We start from the raw sequence: 20,544 nt of genomic DNA, 5'->3' as shown, positions 1-20,544 counted from the left end.
CAGCTCTTTCAGGAAATGGCCTGAATGTTCTGGTGCTCAGTCCTGAAAGAATGAACCCATCTTACAGCCGGAGGCTGCCTGCGGAGTGTTGTTACTGTGGAGGCTAACGGGACGCTGAAAGCTGAATTGGGAGGCACGTCAGCTGCCTGGGCCCAGAGCAGGTGCCCGGAGAGGGGGCTAAAGAGGGAATGCCACACAGCATGGACATCTGCGTTTGATTTTGTCATCTGTAACTCAGCTGTAGATCCAACTGTGGACTGGACAAATAGAAAGTGTCCTTTGGGATGGAGAGTGTGAGCTCTGTCCTGGCAGGTGGGGCAGGTTCCACAACACCAGGCTGACTTCCCTGCTGCCGGGGGCTGTTTTCCCAGCTCGGCAAAATCCTTGGAAAAGGCAGAGGACCTGCCAGAAAAATGCCTGATTCTCCTCAAGGATGGTTTTGCTTCTTGGACAGGAGCCAGAGACTTAATTCAATTTTTAATCAAACTATCTGAATGTGGTACATTCATTTCCATAGCACTTAGTAATGTTCATAGTTCTTTCATACATGACCACACTTCATCCTCTCATTGGATGCTTCAGGGAGTATGGAACACCACTCAGTACTCACTTCAATACTCAGTGCATCAGTAATGTTGGCAGGCCGAATAATACTTCCCGTTTTACAGAGGAAAACACTGAGGTTCCGAAAAGTTAAATGACGTGACCTAAGATACCTTAGGGCAGATTCAGAATTTGAACTCAGATCTTCCAGCTCCTAGGTCCAGTGCTCTTTATAGTACAGAACATCCCCTTCTCATATTCCTGAGAAGGAGGTAGACGCTCTACATTTGCAGAGGATACTAAGCTAAAATAGGGGTAAGTGACAAACTTGAAAAGCCAGGAAGAAACTCAAATTGACCGTATACTGGGAAGAAACCAAGTTGGGTCAATCCCCTTGTTTTATACATCCAAATATATATCGTGTCTGTAATTACTATTTTAATGCCTGTCCTTCCCAATATAGATCCCAACCTCTAACCCAGGGCTTGGCACATAAAAGTTACTCTATGGATATTTGTTGAATTGAGCTGAAGTTCTGTAAGGGACTTTGGAGGGAAGTTAAAAGGACAAAGCCAGTAAAGGCCACTTCTGACAAAGCAGGGCCTGCCCATAGATCTCCAATCCCAAGGCTGGAAGAAAAGACAACAGATTCAGACCATGATGAGAGGAGCTGAGGAGTTATGAAGAATGTCACAGGAGTTGGCCAAATGGCTGAAGAGGCCATAAGGCTCTAAATCTACCGTGTGGGATTCTGAAGGCAGCACAGTGTTTCTTCGGCCTGGGATGGTCTAGCTTCACACCTGGGACAAGACAACCTCTTAGACGGCCTCTACAATCTACCGCCACCCTTCCTGCAGACAGAGGGTAGAGGTGCCTGTGAGGTTGTTATTGAAATTGGCAAGCTTATACAGACAGGAGTACCTCAAATTAGGGGGGAAAACACATTTTTCTCCTCAAAAGGAGTTGTGTGTTTCTGTGAGCAAATTTAGACTCTACATCTGTCACGAGTTAGTATACTGCTCCACAGTTAACGGCAACACAAAAGTGTGTGTGTGTGGTGGTGGGGGTGGGAGGTGAGCTCATATTCTGGCAGACCAGATACTAGATGCCAAAAGGCAAGACACACAGACACTCACATGCCAGCTTTTCTGTTCATGTGGCAAAAATAGCAGGGAAAAAAATTCAAAAATAAAGGACTAATTCAGCTACTGTCAAGAGCAGACTGTGAAACAAAGGAGATCTGACTTTTCTGAGGAAAAACAGAGCTAATGAGTGAACAGCACTAAATGAAACAGCTGACCATGATGCTCCTCCACAGCCCGCCCAGGGCCTTCACGGTTGGTTGCGGGGCTGGCCCAGGTCTGGTACCGCACAGGGAGCCTGCCCTGTAGGAGCGCCGGGTGGTGCTTTGCAATCCGAGTGCATGGCCACCACAACTCTCCAGAAGCCCCTGAGGGGCCCTGCTGTCACGTTCTAGGGTTTGTTAACCATAGTGGGATCAATGAGAAGAACAAAAACAAAACGCCATTTTTTTTCTTATTTCTGAATGGTAGTCAAATTATCAGGAACCAAGGAAAGGAGGCGGAAATGAAGAAGAAATTCAGAAAAGGGGTAAGCTTTCCATAAAAGCAATTACCAACTATGAACCATAATATTGCCCAAACGAAAGCACCCTATAGAATCTAGGGCTTTGGAATCTCTGAAATCACTTAAACGTACTGATATGTCATGGTGCATCCCAGGCTGGTAGCTCAGGTGTCATGAATGTGCCCAACGCACAGGACTGTCTATCTAGGAACACCTGTGGGGAGGCGAACTTCTGCTGTGTATTTTCTTCTTCTAACAGGGAGAGAACTCCCAGGGTGCTGTGGGGCCAGAGGCAGAATTCTCTGCTCATCTCTGAACTTTGTGCTTAAAATAACTGTGGTGCACAGGGATGCTAAAGAATGACATCTCTAAAGCATTTCTGTGAACTCTTGACCTTTCTTCCTAATTAAAAGTACTTATCCCTTTGTGCTTCTAAAGATGTCACATTTTTATTTTAGTAAAAGTCAAATCAATTATTACCTAAAGCATGTAGAGTGGAAGAGGTGGGGGAAAAAGAATCTGAACCTGCATTTCAGAGGCCTACTTAATCTGTTCGCAGTGTGGCAGCCGCATTTTAATAAAAACCAAGCCCCAGCATGAGAATTCCATCCTGCTGGCACGGCTGGGGGGCTGAAATCTTTATAGAGCTTTGGAGAATCCCTTTAACCATGATCAGAATTCTGAATCAGCTTTTCTAATGAAGGGTGAACAAAAGGGAAGTGTGAGTGGCAGATATGAAACCAAACAGTTTGTAAAAATTCTTTCCCACTTCACAGAAGCAACCTCGTTTCCAGGGTGGTCTTCTAGGCCCATACAGGCCATTTCTCCCATTTACAATTACTTGGCGATGTGAACTTGTGTAGAGAATTAGAAGCCAGATTGAATATGAAATTCATCCTCAATACTGCACTCGACAGAAGGGGAAGACCTAACAGACATATTCTAACAGCCTGGGTCTTTCTTTCCCCAAGCCACAACATCAGATTCATGATTTACCTCTTAATGACGTGCTTGTAACTTCTACAAAATTTATGTGTGTTCAAATAAGAGCTGCTTAAAAAAAAAAACCCTGATTCTAGTCCAGTTAGCAATAAGCCTGATAAATTAATGGTTAGACGTTTTTAAAAAGACAGCAGCAAAATCAATCTTTACATTAGTAGGGGATTTTAAATTAGTTCAAATCATGCACAAAAAGAACAACAAAGCACAATGAGGCTTCTTTCAAAGCAGACTCCCAGGACTTATTTTATAAACACCTGCAAAACTGAGAAGGGTAAAAAGGCTTCTTGTTTTCATGGTCTTCGAAACATAGTGAGTCTATCTTGGGGAGAAAGAACGTAACCCAGATGCACAATGCATCAGGAGTAAAGAACGTGGCAGGGGAGACAAAACAACTTTAATATACACATTACCATCTTTTCGTTGGTCAGAACAGAAGACTTGCCCGGCTGATAGTCGTAAATGCTTTTGGGCTCTGCACGGTATTTCCTTGTATCCACTTTCTTATCTGGGGGCTCCCAGTCGTTTCTGTAGAAAGAAAATCCTATTAGAGCTATTTTCATGAAAATTGGCATCCGACATGGTCTGGCTTTGGCTGACTGTAGTCTAATCAAGGAATTTTTATATCCGAAGCATAAAATCGGACCGGGCGTGAAGCATTTAGTTGTGCTGGGTTCCCTTCTCAAAATAACCAGTTACATCTCTGCATTCGTTTCACAAAAGGCTTGAGGTGTCCTGTGCTCTAAACCAGGCACCAGGAAGCAGAGAGAAGAGAATGAGAAGAAGGGTGGGAAACAGCAGCAGCAAAGCTTGCTCTCCTCCTGTGAGCCTCTCATCCCCCAAGCACGCCTGTACCTCCCACTCCTGCTAGTGCAGTGCGAGAGAACGTGGGTCCTGGAGCCAGTCAGCTCTGGTTCCAGTCCCTACTACGAAGCTTGCTGGCGTGGTGATCTGAGCCAAGCACCTTACCTATGGCTACTTTAGTTTCCTCATCTGGAAAATGGGGATATTGTAGGGATTAAATGAGACAGTGCATGTAAGTCACTTAGCAGAGCACCAGGCCCATGGTAACCACTCAGTAAATGGTATTGGCTATTAACAACCATGTTCTTCCCTCTTTTGCACCCTGCCCCAGTAGTCACCAATATCGCAGCCTTTGGCACAGCAACTTAATTAAGCTGACCCAGCATTGGGTTCCAGGGGATACATGAATTCTTAGAAATTGTTTGCAAATTTTTAGTGTGTGCACATTATTGTATTTTGCACTGTGATTATGTTTATTTTTTTCTTGCAAGGCTATAAACTTCTTGAAGGCAGGGACAATGATTTATATATGCTTATATTCCCCCACAGTATCTGGCTCAACCTGTACACAGAATGTAACCAGTAGATGCTTGAGGTGTCCTGAACCTCAAGATGAATGCACCTTCGTGTTTACCCACAAGGACGTAAGGGCATCCCCGGCTTTCCTTTCAAATTAATTATCAAAGCATAAAAAGGTTCCTCCATTGGGCATAAGAACTCAGCAAAGAAAAGCAGGTCATTTAGTACAGCCATTAGGAGAGGATGAACGCCATCAGTATACCCAGTCCAAGCCTTATCTTTCAGTGATACGTTTTACATAAATAGATATTCATATGTGTGGCTTCATTTTAAAATTATGGGCCCCTTCAGTATGCACAGAGAGTATAAAAACACATGACAAATCTTATGGCTAAGATTTCTCTTGTGAGAAGACTAAAAAGACACGATAATTATAGGCAACGTTATTTGAGCCATAAATACCCAGGCACTACTACAAATGTTATATGCATTATTTTATCTTCGCAACATCCCCGTAAGTATAAAATGTATTCCCATTTAACGGATGAGGACACTGAGACTCAGAATAAGTCACTGCTCGTGAGTGACAGCATGGGGATTCAAATTTGGGTCTGCCTGACTCTTGCCTCCAAGGCTGCCTGACCCATCAGAGAGAGACAGTACTTCCTCGCTAGCTTGGGTCATGAGAGCCCTAAATCTCAGAGCTGATTGTGGATGGGGGAACTCTTACCTTTCTGGGCTTGATTTGAGTGAGGAAGAGCGGGTTGGGAGGGGAAGTGTGGCTGACCGCTTAACCACCTTCTCACCGTCAATGTAGCTCATCTCACTTTTTGAGCGAGGCACAGAAAGGGGAGATTTTGCTGGAGAAGAAAAGTGGGTACAAAAGACTCTCAAACCTGAGGGAAACCAAAAAAAGGAAGCTGTCCTCCCTCATCCACCACCCTCTCTTCCTCCCACGCGACCAGAAAATTCTACATCACTTACTGTCTTCAGAAAAGGAGTACCGAGGTGAGTACAGATCTGAGTCATCATCTAGTGAACAAAACAAAACACAATCAGGACGACTCTGGCTAAGGTAAGAGAACAGGTGACATGTCCCCCACTTACACAGTCCTGCACCGGCATCCAGCCACACCAGGGGGCTGACAGGCAGAGGAGGGGCCCAGGGCCGGGAGCCACACTGCCACGAACCCCACCTGAGAGCCCACCCAACCAAACAGGGTCTGCAGACTCGGAGGCCGGAAGGTACATTCATGACACATGGGGGCTGACTGCCACCTGACACCAAGCATGAGGACAAATAGCCAAAGGTCCTCCTTAAAACAGTTAAGCAAAGCTAGAATGCAGGGTCCCCAGCTTGGGTTGGATGCAGGGGAGGAGATAGGTCCCCAAATGCTCACACTGAAAGTCTCTGCTCTAGCCTGCTGAGTCCCCCAGGCCCACTACTGGGTGGCATGAGGAGCTCCAGCGACATGGGTTCAGCTGCCCACCTCGGCTGTGACCTGTTTTAAATGCTGAGGTTCCATACACAATACCACTTAAAGAGGTGCTGCAGCTGAGAAAACAGTTCCAGAAGCCCGTCGTAATCATCCGTTTTGATTCCACCTCAACCTAGTTGCTTGAGTAGCTCACTTTTCTTGGAACGTGGCAAAGCCAGGCAGGTTTGCTTTGCAAAGGTACTGCTCAGCCTAAGTGTCTCAACTGTGCTTCTGGAATAAGTCAAACTCACATGGTTCTGTGAGACTGCTCTCCAGAGGAGAGACACACATCCCTGAATAAGGAGAACACTGGGACTGACACTTATAGAACCGAGACCAGATCCGAGCCCCTCATGTTAGTGGTTGCCCTGAACTAAAAATGAGACCACACGTACATGTACAGAAACAGATTTTTAAAGTGAAACTGTCCTGACAATGCAGGACATTTAGTCATCACATCCATGATAATCCCTCCAAAGCACCTTTCCAACAAGAGTTAGGCTGAATCAGTCACCTGTTCCCATTTTCTAATATCTTGCTAAGCTGAATTCAAAATTCATGAATATGAAATGAAGACCCAACTCCTTCCCTTAAAATCGGTAAGAGCTTTAACAAAGAACACACAGCAACCCGCAAAGACAAGCCAAAGAATCCAATGTCACGTGTGGACGAAGTGTTAATCAAGTTCTGTCTCTGCAAATCATTTTAAGTTTCAGGGCAGTGAAGTCCAGGATGTTTCGTGAGATAAATGTTATTTTGAGTATTATTCAAAGACAGCTTCTCTACCACCACTTCTGATCCCATTTCCTCTCCCAATTTTCATCTCCCCAAGGTCTCTCCCAGCCCAAATAAAGGTATCAGGTACCAAGTTATCTTTCCCTCCCTTCCTTGAAGGGTAAGGATTAGTTAACACCAAAGTAGAATAAGACTTGGAGGGTTCAAGCTTATTTATGTTAACTTTTAAAAACAGGGCAGAAGGAAAAGATAAAATGACATCCTGACATATTTTTGGAGTCCTGTTCCAAAGCATTTTGTCTTTGGCTGTTTTTGTTTTTTAACAGACTTCTGATTATCGTACTGAAATGCCATGATGTCAAAGAAAACTAAAAATCAGCTTTGATTGCAAAGATGTGATTGGAAAAATGGTGTCTGCCAAATGAAAAATTAGCTTACTCAGGAACCGGGACACACCAGCAGTACATACTGCTTAAAACCCAGCCTAGCATTTTAGCTCAAAACCCTGTCTCTGAATCATGAAGCAGCAGCCTATCCATAGATGGTAAGGTCAGGGTTAATGTGGAACTACTACCTGGTTCTTGGGGTAAGAAGCAAAATTTTCATGGGGGCAAAATGGCATTTAAATATTCAAAACAATTTTTTTTAAGCCTAAGTTCTTTGAAAATTTTCTTCTCCCTAGAGCTTCCTTATGTAGAATTCTGGAATATTTGCTAGAAGGAAAGGAGAAATAGTTCTTATAAGATGGAAAAAAATAGCACAGCTTGGGGAGTATGTGTTTTTTTTTTTCCTTTTAAAAATTTATTTATTTATTTAAATGGTTTTTAATGTTTATTTTTGAGAGAGAGAGAGAGAGAGAGAGAGAGAGAGAGACAGAGTGCAAGTGGGGAAGGGGCAGAGAGAGGGAGACACAGAATTTGAAGCAGGCTCCCGGCTCTGAGCTGTCAGCACAGAGCCCCACGCAGGGCTTGAACTCACGAACTGTGAGATCATGACCTGAGCCAAAGTCAGACGCTAAACCAACAGAGCCACCCAGGTGCCCTGGTGAATATGTGTTTTGAACAGTAGGAGAAAAATGGGGGTGAAGGCAAAAGAGAAGTCTAAGTGACTGAACACTCGTAAAGCTACTTCTTGGGGGCATCTGGGTGGCTCAGTTGGTTAAGTGGCCGACTCTTGATTTCGGCTCAGGTCATAATCTCACAGTTCATGAGACTGAGCCCCAAGTTGGGCTCTGCACTGAACCCGCTTATTGGGATTCTTTCTCTGACCCTACCCTGCTCTCTCTCAAATAAGTAAACTTACCCCCGCCCCCCCAAAAAAAGCTACCTCTTATTTGGTGGAAGTGGAAAAAGAACCGTCACCTATCCAAGGCCAATATAGGGCAGGAGTGCCTCTGAGCTTTTCATTTCTTTCTCAGTGTCCATGGGATCCGAGTCTGACATGTGGGTTTCAGTTTGACTTTTAAGAGGGCAAACTGAAGTTCCATGGATTCCGCTGAACACTAGCCATTAGGGCAAGTTCCAGGGAACGTAAAATTTGTTTTTTAAATTTTTTATGTTTGTCTTACAAACCTAATGTAAGAAAATCTTACCTATGATTATGAATAAAAATAATAGCTGCTTCCATTAAGTGCCTAATAGTGGCTGAGAATTTACTATCATCTCACTTAATCCTTGCAAAAACGCCTGGAGGTATAGAAATCTCTCATCTCACAGACAAGGAAACAAGGCCCAGGAAAGTTAAGAAAATTTGCTCTTAGCCTCACTATGAGAAAAAGGCAAAGCAGGGATGGATTCAAGGTCTTTCCGACTCCGACCCCACCTCCCAGTGCTGCCTCTTGAGCTCTGTGACAGGGATGGGTGTTTTGTTCTACGGTTCACCCCAACCTCATCTACCCAACCCTGGGAAAGACTGTGGCTATTTCATTGTAATTTTTGTTGTGCAAGAGGCAGGGGAGGGGCGCTGTTTTGAAACTCAAGTCACACTATGGTGTGGGCCAGACTGACTTCCAGCCCTTGAAGCCTTTGCTCCATTTGTCTGCATCATTCCCTTCCTTGGTGATGCTTAAGCAAGTTTTCTGAGTTATCCACTTCTAGTTCTCTCCGTCTTCTGGGACAAGGGTAAAACTGAGTCACTCTTGCTACACCCCGTCATCCACTTGCTGCTTCTCTTGTTACCGTCTCCTGGCACACTGAATCCACACTGGGGAAGATGGGTATGAAGTTAGATATACCGAGGAATGGGAAAACTGGGTACAAGGGTCACTCTTCTGCGTTTCTGTACACTAGAGTTAGCCAAAGGGAGTGTGTATTTTTAAACACAGTTAAGACATAGCAAATAAAACGTTTCTCTGGTTGTCTGTGAAGACAGACATGGTCTGTCTGAAATCCTGCCTTATGGTTTTTCCAAGGGTTCTTTAAAACTGTGCCTTACGGGGCTCAGCTGAGCCGGGATCTTGTGATTCCTGTTTGTGGTGGAGCCACACGCTGACTGGGCCCCTTGGAGCCCCAAGCAGCAAACACTAAGCTTTGGCAGCAACACCTAGAACTTCCGATGCCAGCGACTTCCAGGAAGCTCTGACGCTAAGCAGAATTTACTCAGGGTGAACAATCCACTTCTGGAACCCAAAGCCCCCTGCTGGGCTCCAATGTTTACACAGCAGTAACTGCCCTCTAGGCTTTGGCAATCTGTTCTTGGAGGCTGATTTGGGGACAGCTACTCTCTTAAACTGCCAGGAAGCACATAATTGCCTTTTCAACCACAGTGACTTTTAAGGAACTTCTAAAAAAGACTTTTTTTCTGGGTTTTCTGGGTTTCTTTTTTGAACAATCTTAAATACACAAGTGCTGGTTGAGAATGATTGTTTTATAAAAAATTATGTAACTAAAATGAGATAATGGGCAAAAAGTAGTATTTACATAACTGCTTGCATTTATCAATTAAATTTTCATTTTCTGCATTTCTTAGACCTTAAAACTTATAACCATTTTTTTCCTTTTTTAAATAAAGTCTATTTATTTTGAGAGAGAGGGAGCAGGGGAGGAGCTGAGAGGGAGCAGGGGAGGAGCTGAGAGAGGGAGAGAGAAACCCAAGCAGCCTCTGCACCACCAACGCAGAGCCCCATGCAGAGCTCAATCTCACAAACTGTGAGATCATGACCTGAGCTGAAATCAAGAGTTAGACACATGACCAACTGAGCCACCCAGGCACCCCTAAACTTACAATTATTTTTCTAACATCAGGGGCTCATTTTTGACACAACCTTTATCTACTATACAAATTCATTCTTTCTTCTGCTTTACCCCATACACTTAGGAAGAGAAAGGATACAGAGTCAAGATAGACACATACTCACCCCACAACAAAAATATTCAAAGAAAAAGATGTATACAGAAGTGGGCACAAAGTCTGGGTGGGATGAGAGAGAAGAATGAGCACAAGGCGAAATGGGGTAAGGTGGTCAGGTACGGTCCAGGGAGCTCAGGGAGAGAGTCTCCAAACTATGTTCTGGTTAAAGGCAAATTTTAGGGGATTAAAAGAAAAAAAGATCCACATAGGGTGTAGAGTAGCTATAGAAAACATTCATTTAAAAAAATCTGAAGAAGAGAATGAGGTGCAGAAAGGAGGGGGACGGAGGAAGACCTGGGGAGGATCAGAGGGCTGGAAAAAGACTCACCGTCTTCATCTCCAGCGGCATTCCTGGCCCTTGGGGTGGAAAGGGAGTAGCTGCTGGTGCCTTTCAACTATCTTGCAGGCCCGTCCAAGACTCTGCCCTGGCTGGGCGGGGCCCTCCTGCGCAGCTCCCGATAGGAGAGCAAAGGTGACCGGCCAGCTCGGCCCGCCCCCTCTGGGCAGTGCTAGCTGCAGCTTGGGGCAGGAGGCGCAGATCCTGGCCAGGCATCTTCACAATAGGACTATGTGCTTCAACTCCAGCAAAGTAAGGCTATTCTTAGAAATCTTGTAAGGCCAGGAGAGGATTACTTTAACTCAGTATAGACGTGCCTGGGGAAAATCAGCCTCCTAAATCCTTATCCTGGCACATCCTCATTCAGGAAGGAGGAGGAAGCTCAATGAAACAGACCACTAGGGCACATCATGATATGTTACCATAACTGGAGGATGCCTTGAGGTGGTGTCCTGAGACACTTCGCCAGGAGGTGGCAGTGGTCACCGTCAGCCTGACCGTGGTGGAAGAAGCATTCAAAAAGCAAGAGGAAAAGCTGGTCTCTGGGACTTCATTCACCCTTGGCGAAGAGGACAGCCCGCTACCCTGACATGGCCAAACATATTCTCACAGGCCACGGACCGTGGAAAAACACACTAGATACTTGGTTTTATGCTGACTTGGAGGCATTATTTGAAAAGCTCTGCCATTTTGTGGACATAAAGCAGGTCAAGGGAGCCAACGTCATTTGGCATGTTTAGAGTGGAAAGGTTAACTCTTGAATCTGTATCCCCTGCTCGAATTCTACATCCAAACCCCCCAGATTACACTGGCGAGTATCTTCTCTTTCTTGGAGGGTGGGAAGGATGGTATTCCTTCATGCCAGTGGTTCCCAGTCCTGGCCATATGTCAACTCACTTGGGGGACCTTTTTTTACACACTCCCAGACACCATCCCAGGAGATACTGGCTCAGCTGAGTGAGACAGGACTGATTCAGAAGCAGGGCAGGCTGGATGCCTGGAGTTAAGTGTCAGAAAGCCTTTGGCAAGAGGGGTCAGCCAAAAACACAGGGTGCAACAGGAGAGGTAAAGGAATCAGCAGTGCAGTACAACAGTAAGGAAGAGCCCATGTTTGGGGTCCCTATAGATCTGGGTTTGAAACCTAGCTCTGCTACTTACTGGGTGATCTTGCACAAATTACGTAAACTTCCTGAGCCTCACACCCTTTATTGATGAAACAAGGACTTACCTCATGGGGTCCCTGCAAGGATGAAGCAAGGTGACAGTTGTGATGAACTCAGGATGTGGGGCCTCGTATTCAGTAAGGGCTCAATAAACGGTGGTCACAACAGCTGCTGTGGTGGTTATGCCATTGTTGTTGTTATTATTATTACTATTATTATTATTATTAATAGAATTAGGCTTGTGAGCTGCTGAGGACTAAGCCACCAACCACACTGCTGTTTCCCAAAGCAGGAGACAGGGGCAGAGGCAGCGGCAGCGTTTCTGAGGCTCCTCCTCCACAGCTTGCTGCTCTGGCTCCTGCTCCAGGAGCAAACCAGGGGCAGGGCATCTGAGGACCCACCATAGCAGCCCCTCCACATCTGGGTGCAGTGGTGGGTGGGGCTGGTTCTGGTCGCTGGCTACGCTCTCTTCCCCCACCCCCACAATCTTTCTGGCCCAGTGACATCCCAGATGCTACAAAAGGACATCTATCTGCCTTTGAGAGAGAGAAGAGAATGGAATTCACAGACAAGCAGCTTTGGATCACAGAGGAAGGAATGACGGGGAGGAGAGGGCGGGTCAAGTGAAGGCTCAAGAAAAAAAAAAAAGTAAACCTCACTTGCTTAGCCTTATTTGAGAGTTATTCCCAAAAGATTTGTTATTTTTGATAAGCTTTCTAGCATCCACAGTATACAGTGAAATTTCAAGAAATACATCTCCTGAACTATTCTGTTATTAATTCCCTAGCCCCACTTCCTCCCAACTACCTAGTGAAACAAAGACTTCCAGGCCCACAGAGTGGTCTCAAAGATTATAAAATGATTAGAAGTGACCATTCCCTGCTGGAATTTATAGGTTTCTTTTAAAGTACACTTTAAACTTCACTGATTAAGACATGATAATTCTATTTATCTTCTCAAGTCTGGATAGAGGTTTACTTTTCATGGTAGTACTTGGAGGAAAAAGGGTAGCTAAGCTGGCATAAACTAACTTTCACATGGTCCTTTTTTTTTTTAATTTTTTAATGTTTTATTTATTTTTGAGAGAGAAAGAGAGGCAGTGTGAGCACGAGAGGGTCAGAGAGAGAGGGAGATACAGAATGTGAAGCAGGCTCCAGGCTCTGAGCTGGCTGTCAGCACAGAGCCGGATGCGGGGCTCGAACCCACGAACCATGAGATCATGACCTGAGCTGAAGTCAGACGCTTAACCGACTGAGCCACCCAGGCGCCCCTCACATGGTCCTTTACTACTTCAGAGAATCAGCTTTCAGACACTTAGAAATGTCTTTTTTTATAGCGTATAAACAACTAGAATTCAGAGGCAGCAGCCCTGAGGCTAGGTTTTGATAGGTTTACTGCAAATAGTTCTAGTTTCAGATTCTAACTTCAAGCAAAACAAAAAACCCAACAGCTACAGCAGTCTCTTCCTCAGAGAGGAGGGACTCTGGAATGAGAGCTCATGCTCCTCATTAAAGTTGTCCATTTTTTAACGCTCATTAAAATCTATGGGTGGAACCCTGCTCAGGTGCTAATTTGTCCTTAATGCCTTTCTTTGAAAGGCATAAATATCTCCTATGTTAAGAAGGGTGTGCAGAGCCCACAGCCACCTGTAAGCACACAGGGCTGGAGCGGGTACCAACGACAGGGTTTAGGGTGACCTGCCAAAGCTTACCGACCTCAAAACCACAAGCCAGAGAATCTCTTATTATTAAAAAAAAAAAAAAAAAAAGGTTAAAAAAACTACCAATCCCTTCAACTAGCTCAAACATTTTCACTCATTTGTAAAAAGCCTTCATCCAGTTGAATCCATCTGTGGTCTATGTCTGGGTCTGTCATCTTGAGCAGGGAGCAGGGGTGAGATGGAATCTACCCTATTTTTAAAAAGATCTCCAGGGAAAAAGGCTTTTCAGAAACTTGTGTGAAAGCCTAATCATCCAGGTTATTATGAATCTTTTATGTTCAATCTAATTTTTTTCCTTTTTTATCCTTCAAGACAATTCCATCCTTTTTGGTCTTTGAAAATAAAAAAATATTAAGATTTGCTTTCCACTTTACGGGTGAAAAGCGATCGTATCATCCCTTACTGTTTATGCCTCAAGGCAAAATAACCCCAATTCCCTCTTGCGCCTGACTTGATGTGTCCCAAACAGCAGACGTCACTGTCAGCCTGGGTTGCTAAGGTGTGGCAGACGATGACACGGCAGCTCTGGGCGTGAGGCCACAAAACCCTGGTTTCACATAGAGGGCCAGGCTGACCGGCCTGTGGCAGGCCCACAGCATTCCTCCAGTCAGACAGAGTCACTGCATTTCCCCCCAGGACTTCTCCAGGTGGCCTTCCTCTGCCCACGGGACACTGTGCCTTCAGGCTTGCAGTGCTACTCCAGGAGTGTGCTGGGCTCTCAAGCCCAAATGAGGCACCAATCAAACATTGCACTTAGTCAAAATTACCCTAAAAAATTTCTCCCTCATTCAACTCAGTCAGTTGTTTCTTAAGTTGTTTCTCGTTGGATGTGGGGAGGTCACTGAGTACAATGAAATCATTGTTTGAATGATTTGATGATTTACAATGAAATCATCTGGTTTGAGCCTGGGTTTGTTTCGTAGACTTCTTTTTGTTCAAACCCAGACATGAAATGGTTGGAAACCACCGACTAGCACATCAAAGGCGGAACTGAAAGGGAATATGGTATTTTAACTAAAACTTTTAGTTTTAACTAAACTCTTTTCAAAAGTCTAACGCTTCCCAGAGTGTCATTTCATGTATGTTAAGTAGTCAGTGAGAGTTTGGTGAGTGAGTGAATGCACAACTCTACCAATGCTGAGAATAGCTGTGTGGGATGGTTTCTGAGCTAATCAGAGCACAGAAATATGGAGGGGTCAGAACTGGGCTTCATCCCTCAACAGGAATGCTGGTACCAAGGCCTCACTCAGCAGCATTCTCTAGGTATGCACAGAGGGCCTCCCTTCCACCAGTAAGCTTTGCTCTGGCCTTCGGGGCACATGCTCTTGCAGCTGCCACTGCACGGGGACATAGAGCAACGAAGGGGTCTTGTCTACCTCTCTGCCAGACATGCACTTTTGAGAACAGAGGACATATTTATGGCACTATTTCCAGTTCCAAGGACAATGCATAGCGCATGCAATTGCTCAGTACTAGTTGAGTAAGTGAAGTTCAGAGCATTCAACATCTCATCCTAGAAGAGCATTGAATGAAATTTCCTCTGTATACCCCTTCCATTTCCTGCTTTCTGGGTCATTCATCTAAAGATCAGACAATCCTCAGGACAGGGTCATTCTCAGGATGGTGCCTTTATCTAACCTTTTAGAACCTTCTTTGACACCTAAACTTTTTGCCCCAGAAATGAGTCTTAGATACAAGTGTGGCCATCCTTCCCAGCAGGCCCAAATTCCCAGCCAGCTCTTTCATGAAACATTTTCTCGCTTGGCCAAAACTCTTATTTTCAAAAGATATCATCTCCCACCATGATGGATTCTCATACCTGGATGGCTCTCTGGGAATTCCTTCTCAAGGAGATATACCCTGAGGGTCCACAACAAGAAAGGGCCAGTGACAAGGGGTAATTTTTCTGTTGTTGACAGTGGGCCTGTCTACCCCTCTGTTCATCAGCCATCACGACAGCTTCCCAGAGTCACTGCCCGACCACCAGCACCATGTAATCACCCCAAACACTGGCAGCTTTTTCCAGAGCCCCACAAGTTTGAAGCATTATAACCAAGCAACATTGGTTACCCCATTAATCACGTAAACTCCAAAGGGCCAATATTAAAATCCAACTGGGTAGACTCAGGTCATACAGTCCGTGAGGAGTGAGGCAAATACCACAAAACACAAGGCTGGGGGAAGCAAATGATTGGGAGACAGCCCGTTAGCCACCAGAAAAAAAAACAACAGCAACAACAAAAAACCCAAGGTGAAGAAGAAAGGAACAGCACCAGTACAAAGAGAGGCACGTGATTTTCCTTTAATTACCTTCAGATTTAGGACTAGGAGTAGATGCTGGAAACTGGTAGGTAGGAGTGTAGGGATTGTCCTCTGTAGCAGAGAAAAGCAGTGGATTTTGAAACCACCCACCATGAAGTGGAGGAACTGACAAATCCCCAACTGACTCTTTTGAACGATTACCTGTTTTAGTGTTATTAAAGCACACAGCATCACACTTAAAACAAGATTAATGAATTAGAAAGGACTTAGTTATTTTAATATAGCACATCATGCAAATGAGTGAAATAAAATTTTCACCAACCGAAAACAACTATAAAAACAAAATCTAAAAGCCAAATCTTATTCCTATAGCGGAACTATAAGAATTAATTTAAGGCTAGGACAACAGATACACTGTCTAAGTTTATGGTACCTTCAGAATTTTGCTGGATTTCAGGAAGTTCAGGGAATTGGTACGTAGGGAAATAAGGGTTTTCTTCAGGAGTGTCTAGGCAAAGGAACAGGTTTGGGAGAGAGAATAGAGGAAGATACAAATGGAGAGAATGAACGAACAGGGATCCACACACAATTCAGGCCCCTTGAATTCTGGAATGTACAAGGCTTCACGAGTGATATGAAAGAAACCCAAATTGCTTTGAAAATCCAGTCCTTTTGCCTGAATTACTGAGACACATCTAAAGAGATAATATCATTTTTCCTCTTGGACAAAGAATTACATATATACAGGCTCTGGTAAGCAAGAGGGATTTAGTACAAAGCTTCAAGTTTCCAAACAAACAAGTGGATTCTTAATTTTTCACATTATCTCTGTCTACCATTAGGGCAGGTAGTTTTGTTTAGAACCTGTAATTTGGGTAGAGTTAACCCTTTAACAGGAGAGGTGCTGCCTGTGGGACAGAACAACATACTATTCACATGTGCACCTGTGTCTTGGCACTTGGGCTGCCGAAGCCGGGTCTCAAGGTGAAGAGACACGGAGTTGCTGGGGGAAGTGGACATCAGCTTTAGAAGTGACTGACATCACCCAACTGTAGACCCAGCCTCTGGCATCACTGCCATGACTGAGCGCTTCTATCTACCCAACCACCGTGGATTTACCCTTGGTTTAGAAACACAGAGCATCTCGGTATTTGGAAACCGTTTGGAGGGAGGCACGGCCAGCTTCACTGTGAACGCTGCAGGAGATAATTAACAGTGACGTTGGCTGCCGTCTGCAGCTCAGCAGAGAGACCCAGGCCAACATCGACCATAACGCTTTCTCTTTGCCTTCATGTGTCATCGGCCAGGCGGCCAGACTGGATTTGGCCACATGGAACGACAGGATGCTCTGCCCATGGGAGAAGGGGTACCCTTCCCACAGCGCAGCTACATCTCTGCCTATCAGCTGACTGGCGGCACAGGCAGATGGGAGCTGGTGGGGTCATGAGCCGCCTGAGCACTGGCCTGGGGTTCTCCCACCATGCTGGATCCCCTGCTGACAGCCCAGGGGACCCTTGATTTGGAAGCGCTTCTCTTCAAGCTTCAGCGGGCTTTGGTGTGTCAGCTCTTGACTGACTCTCAGGGCTACCTGCCAAGTGCTGGCTCCCAGCTGGGGAAGATTACTTTCCATATTAACACCTTACAGGTACACCACACATTCTCCTTCATTAGGTGGAATTTGTTCTCATTTGACCCTGCAACATCCCTTGGAGGAAAGGAAGAGAGATGAATGCAGAGAGGCATGTGACCCACCCAAGGTCACATGAGTGCTCGGGGGACTGAATCCAGGTGAGACCAGTTTTTTTCACTCCCAGGTTCAGTGTGTTCTCAACTTGCTCTGCCTACAAGGCAGTCACGGGCTGACACGGGGAGCTGAGCTGGAAGCAGGTGGGAGTCACAGCTGCTCACATCCCAGACCGGCAGATGCCGGAGCACAGGCAGAGGGCTGGGCTCAGCCTGCCACAGCCCACCACACCTGGGAGGGAGGACTTCAGAGCTGAGCTAGGATCCCGCATGTGAGGCAGGGCACAAGCGCTCCCTCCCTGCTCTGCAGGTGCATGGCTGGGCTCAGGCTGGCTGGTGCCCAATGGGTCGAGCATAGGGCCCAGTCTTCTGATATCCTAGCAAAGCCAATCTAAGTCCCCACCACAATAGTCAACATAGGAATACGGCACAACTTCTACAAATGAAAATCAGTACCTCTGTTTAGCTTGTGGATCTGTTTAAACATGGTCTTGTACCAGTCTTTTGATCGCTCGGTGTTCTAGAGAAAAACAAAGGCAAAGAGTAAAATAAAAATGGAAAATGTCAGCACGTTTCAGAACTTCCATGATTATGAAAGCACAATGGGAAGTGACAACATCCGACGTCAAAACTCATGCAACTCTATACATCTCGTTGAGCCTACATTTAAATATTTATTGAAAATGCAAAATGTTTGAGAATAGGCAAACCAAGAGATTCTGACCTGAATAGCTGGCCAAAAAGGATGCAGATTTTGAAAAGAATAAACAAAGATCCTCCTGAAATGTGTTCATTCAATTTTTTAGACAGAATCTGTCTCCCTTTATAGACAACTACACCACAGTAAAGTCTCCCAGAAACATAAAAGACAAAGGATATTTCCTTATCTGGCCGAGCCCCCACCCATTTCGGATTATCCTGTAGAAGTGTAGCTAAGTCACCTTGCAGAGGGCCAGATTTAGAACACATACATTAAAATGTAACCGATTCTAGCAGCCAATGCTAGAATTTTCATCTTAACCACAAAGCTGGGCTCTTTTTAAGACAAAAATAAAACAAGGAAGGGGACAGATAGGTAGTTAGGTCAGATATTTTCACTCCCACTTTACAGATGCGGTACAAAGTCAAAATGAGCCCAAGGTCACAGAGCTAGTGAGAAGGTGAGTGGGAGGGCCACTCCACACGATGGTTAGCGGTATGGGTATGGGGTTCAGAGAGACTGCTCCATCAGCCACAGGATGTGCCATCCTGGCAAGGACCGTAATCACACTCTGAGTCCCTGTTTCCTCATCTATAAAATGGGAATTATATCAGCATTCACCTCGTAGAGTGAATGAGGAGACTATGCACTCAGCAAGTGGTAGCCACAATTACTGTTTGTCACAATTCCCTTTCTACTTATTATTATTATTATTATTACTATATACTTATTATTACTTAGGGCCAGACAACAGTTCTTCTGAGGCTTAGCCTTCTGCTGTTTCTCCTGGCCTCCTCCCAAGGGACACAAAACCCAGTCCATTCATTACATGGAAACCACAGAGAAACATATAGCAGCCAATGTTCTGAAGGGCCCATGGAAAAAAATGGAAATCCCTCTAATGCAGCTTCAGAAGTCAGGCTTCCCTTGAATTCTTTAGGCCTGCATCAGGCTGGGCTCCCTGTACAGAGGGGGAGATCTGGGGCAGTCTGTATTCATTCTGTGGTTCCATTAGTTTCTTGCTCACCCCAGATGACGGGGTACCTCTCACCCAGGGGAACGTCTTTCTGAACCCACAAACAGGGACCCTGAGCCCCACAGTCTCCCCAGGGTTCTGTAATTCTGGACCTACAATTTCTGAGCGTGCTCCAATGGACAAAAAAAAAAAGGGAAACTGGGAAACAATGCCCACAACATTCTCCCCTTGAACACGCATGTGCTTGGAGCTTCTCAGAAGTTCAGCTGCACAGAAACTTCTCTGCCTTTGTTCCACTCTGCTTTTCCCGATAGTCACTTGAACCCAAAACCCTTTTCTCACGAGACTTATTAACACCAAACATGTTTTGGGGAAAAGCTGCCACACTCTGAGGTCATGCACTTAGGACCAAGGCGGGACGGGAGGCCGGCACACATCTCTGCGAGGCTCTGCAGGCCTCAGCAGGCTTGGAGGGCAGGCAGAGACAAGGATTTCCTCACGAGGCCTCTGCAAACCACAGGTGGGCTCGCATGCACTCAGGTGCACACTTGTCACTGGTGTAAGAGGAACACTACGAAGGTCAGTGTTCGTACCCGGAGTGGGATGCCCACTTCATCCATGGAAACATCGCTTAGGTCCTGAGCACTCTTAGCCACCCGTCTGCTATCATCCTTTGCCTTTTTTTCAGGAGCCCTTCCAGGTGAGGTGGGTTTTTCCTGGGCTGGTGCCAAGTCCTGCTCTCCCACTCTTCTTTCTGAGACAGGATCTGGAAGTAAGAAAGGATTGTCAGCTGAAGCTCTCTGCTGGCTCTGAGGCAAAAATCTCCCAAACAATCCAGCGGGGGGAGGGGGTGTTTGCAAATTCCCCACAGGAACAAGTTTCATTTAAGGCATGAGTCAGCAAACTATGGCCTGGCCTCCTGTTTTTCGAAAGTTTTCCTGGGACATAGCCACACCCCTTCATGTATGTATTATTTATGAATGCTTCTGAGTTACAACGGCAGAGCTGAGTAGCTCTAACAAAAACTGTATGGACTGTGAAGACGGAAATATTTATCACCTGGTCTTTAAATTGCGAAGTGCACATTAGACTTTATTTGACTCAGGACTAGAGGTTACAGGGAGCTAATAAACATACCACGTGTGGTCTGCAGATTACAAAATTACTTGGATACTCTGTTATTCCAAGCCACGTCACAAATCATAGGAAGGCACTATGGCGCACGCGTCCTGTGGCCATGAGGGTGAACCCCTCAGAATGCGGGCCTTCAAGGAGTTGACGGCCAGTGGGCAGAGAAGGCAAGGGAACCAGGGATGAGAATGCGGCATGACGAGGGCTGACAGAGTCAGCATCCAACTCAGCTGAGGATCTGAGTTTCTGGGCCGACCTCTCAGAGGGAGTCAGCCAGGTGGGAGGTGAAGGCTGCTCCTGGCAGAGGGAACAGCATCAGGAAATACAAGGGGACTCTGAACTACTCTGAGCTTATTAGGTGCCAGGTACTGTGCTAAATTCTTCAGATACATTACCTCAGTTCATCCTCCCAATAACTACATGAGGAAGAAACTATTATCCCTCCATTTTTTAAAAAATTAAGCGGACCAAAGCACAGAGAGGTTGAAGTACCCTGAGG

General features: G+C 45.5%; 1 protein-coding gene across 8 annotated transcripts in view; it reads right to left on the bottom strand.

The window, feature by feature from the left end:
- SORBS1 (sorbin and SH3 domain containing 1) overlaps positions 1-20,544 on the bottom strand; it is a 202,868-nt gene that overhangs the window by 59,226 nt on the left and 123,098 nt on the right. For all 8 annotated transcript variants that reach the window (XM_077779528.1, XM_077779539.1, XM_077779544.1 and 5 more), the window contains 5 exons: positions 19,508-19,680; positions 17,695-17,758; positions 5,437-5,484; positions 5,183-5,312; positions 3,543-3,657 (listed from right to left, as the gene is read on the bottom strand). In XM_077779528.1, coding sequence (XP_077635654.1) covers positions 3,543-3,657; positions 5,183-5,312; positions 5,437-5,484; positions 17,695-17,758; positions 19,508-19,680 — 530 coding nt within the window. The remainder of the gene's footprint in view (positions 1-3,542; positions 3,658-5,182; positions 5,313-5,436; positions 5,485-17,694; positions 17,759-19,507; positions 19,681-20,544) is intronic.

The sequence above is a fragment of the Crocuta crocuta genome, unplaced genomic scaffold, assembly GCF_008692635.1.
Source record: "Crocuta crocuta isolate KB4526 unplaced genomic scaffold, BGI_CrCroc_1.0 scaffold170, whole genome shotgun sequence".
Lineage (NCBI taxonomy): Eukaryota > Metazoa > Chordata > Mammalia > Carnivora > Hyaenidae > Crocuta > Crocuta crocuta.
Note: the sequence above shows the minus strand (reverse complement) of the source record. Positions and strands in the feature narration are given on the sequence as shown.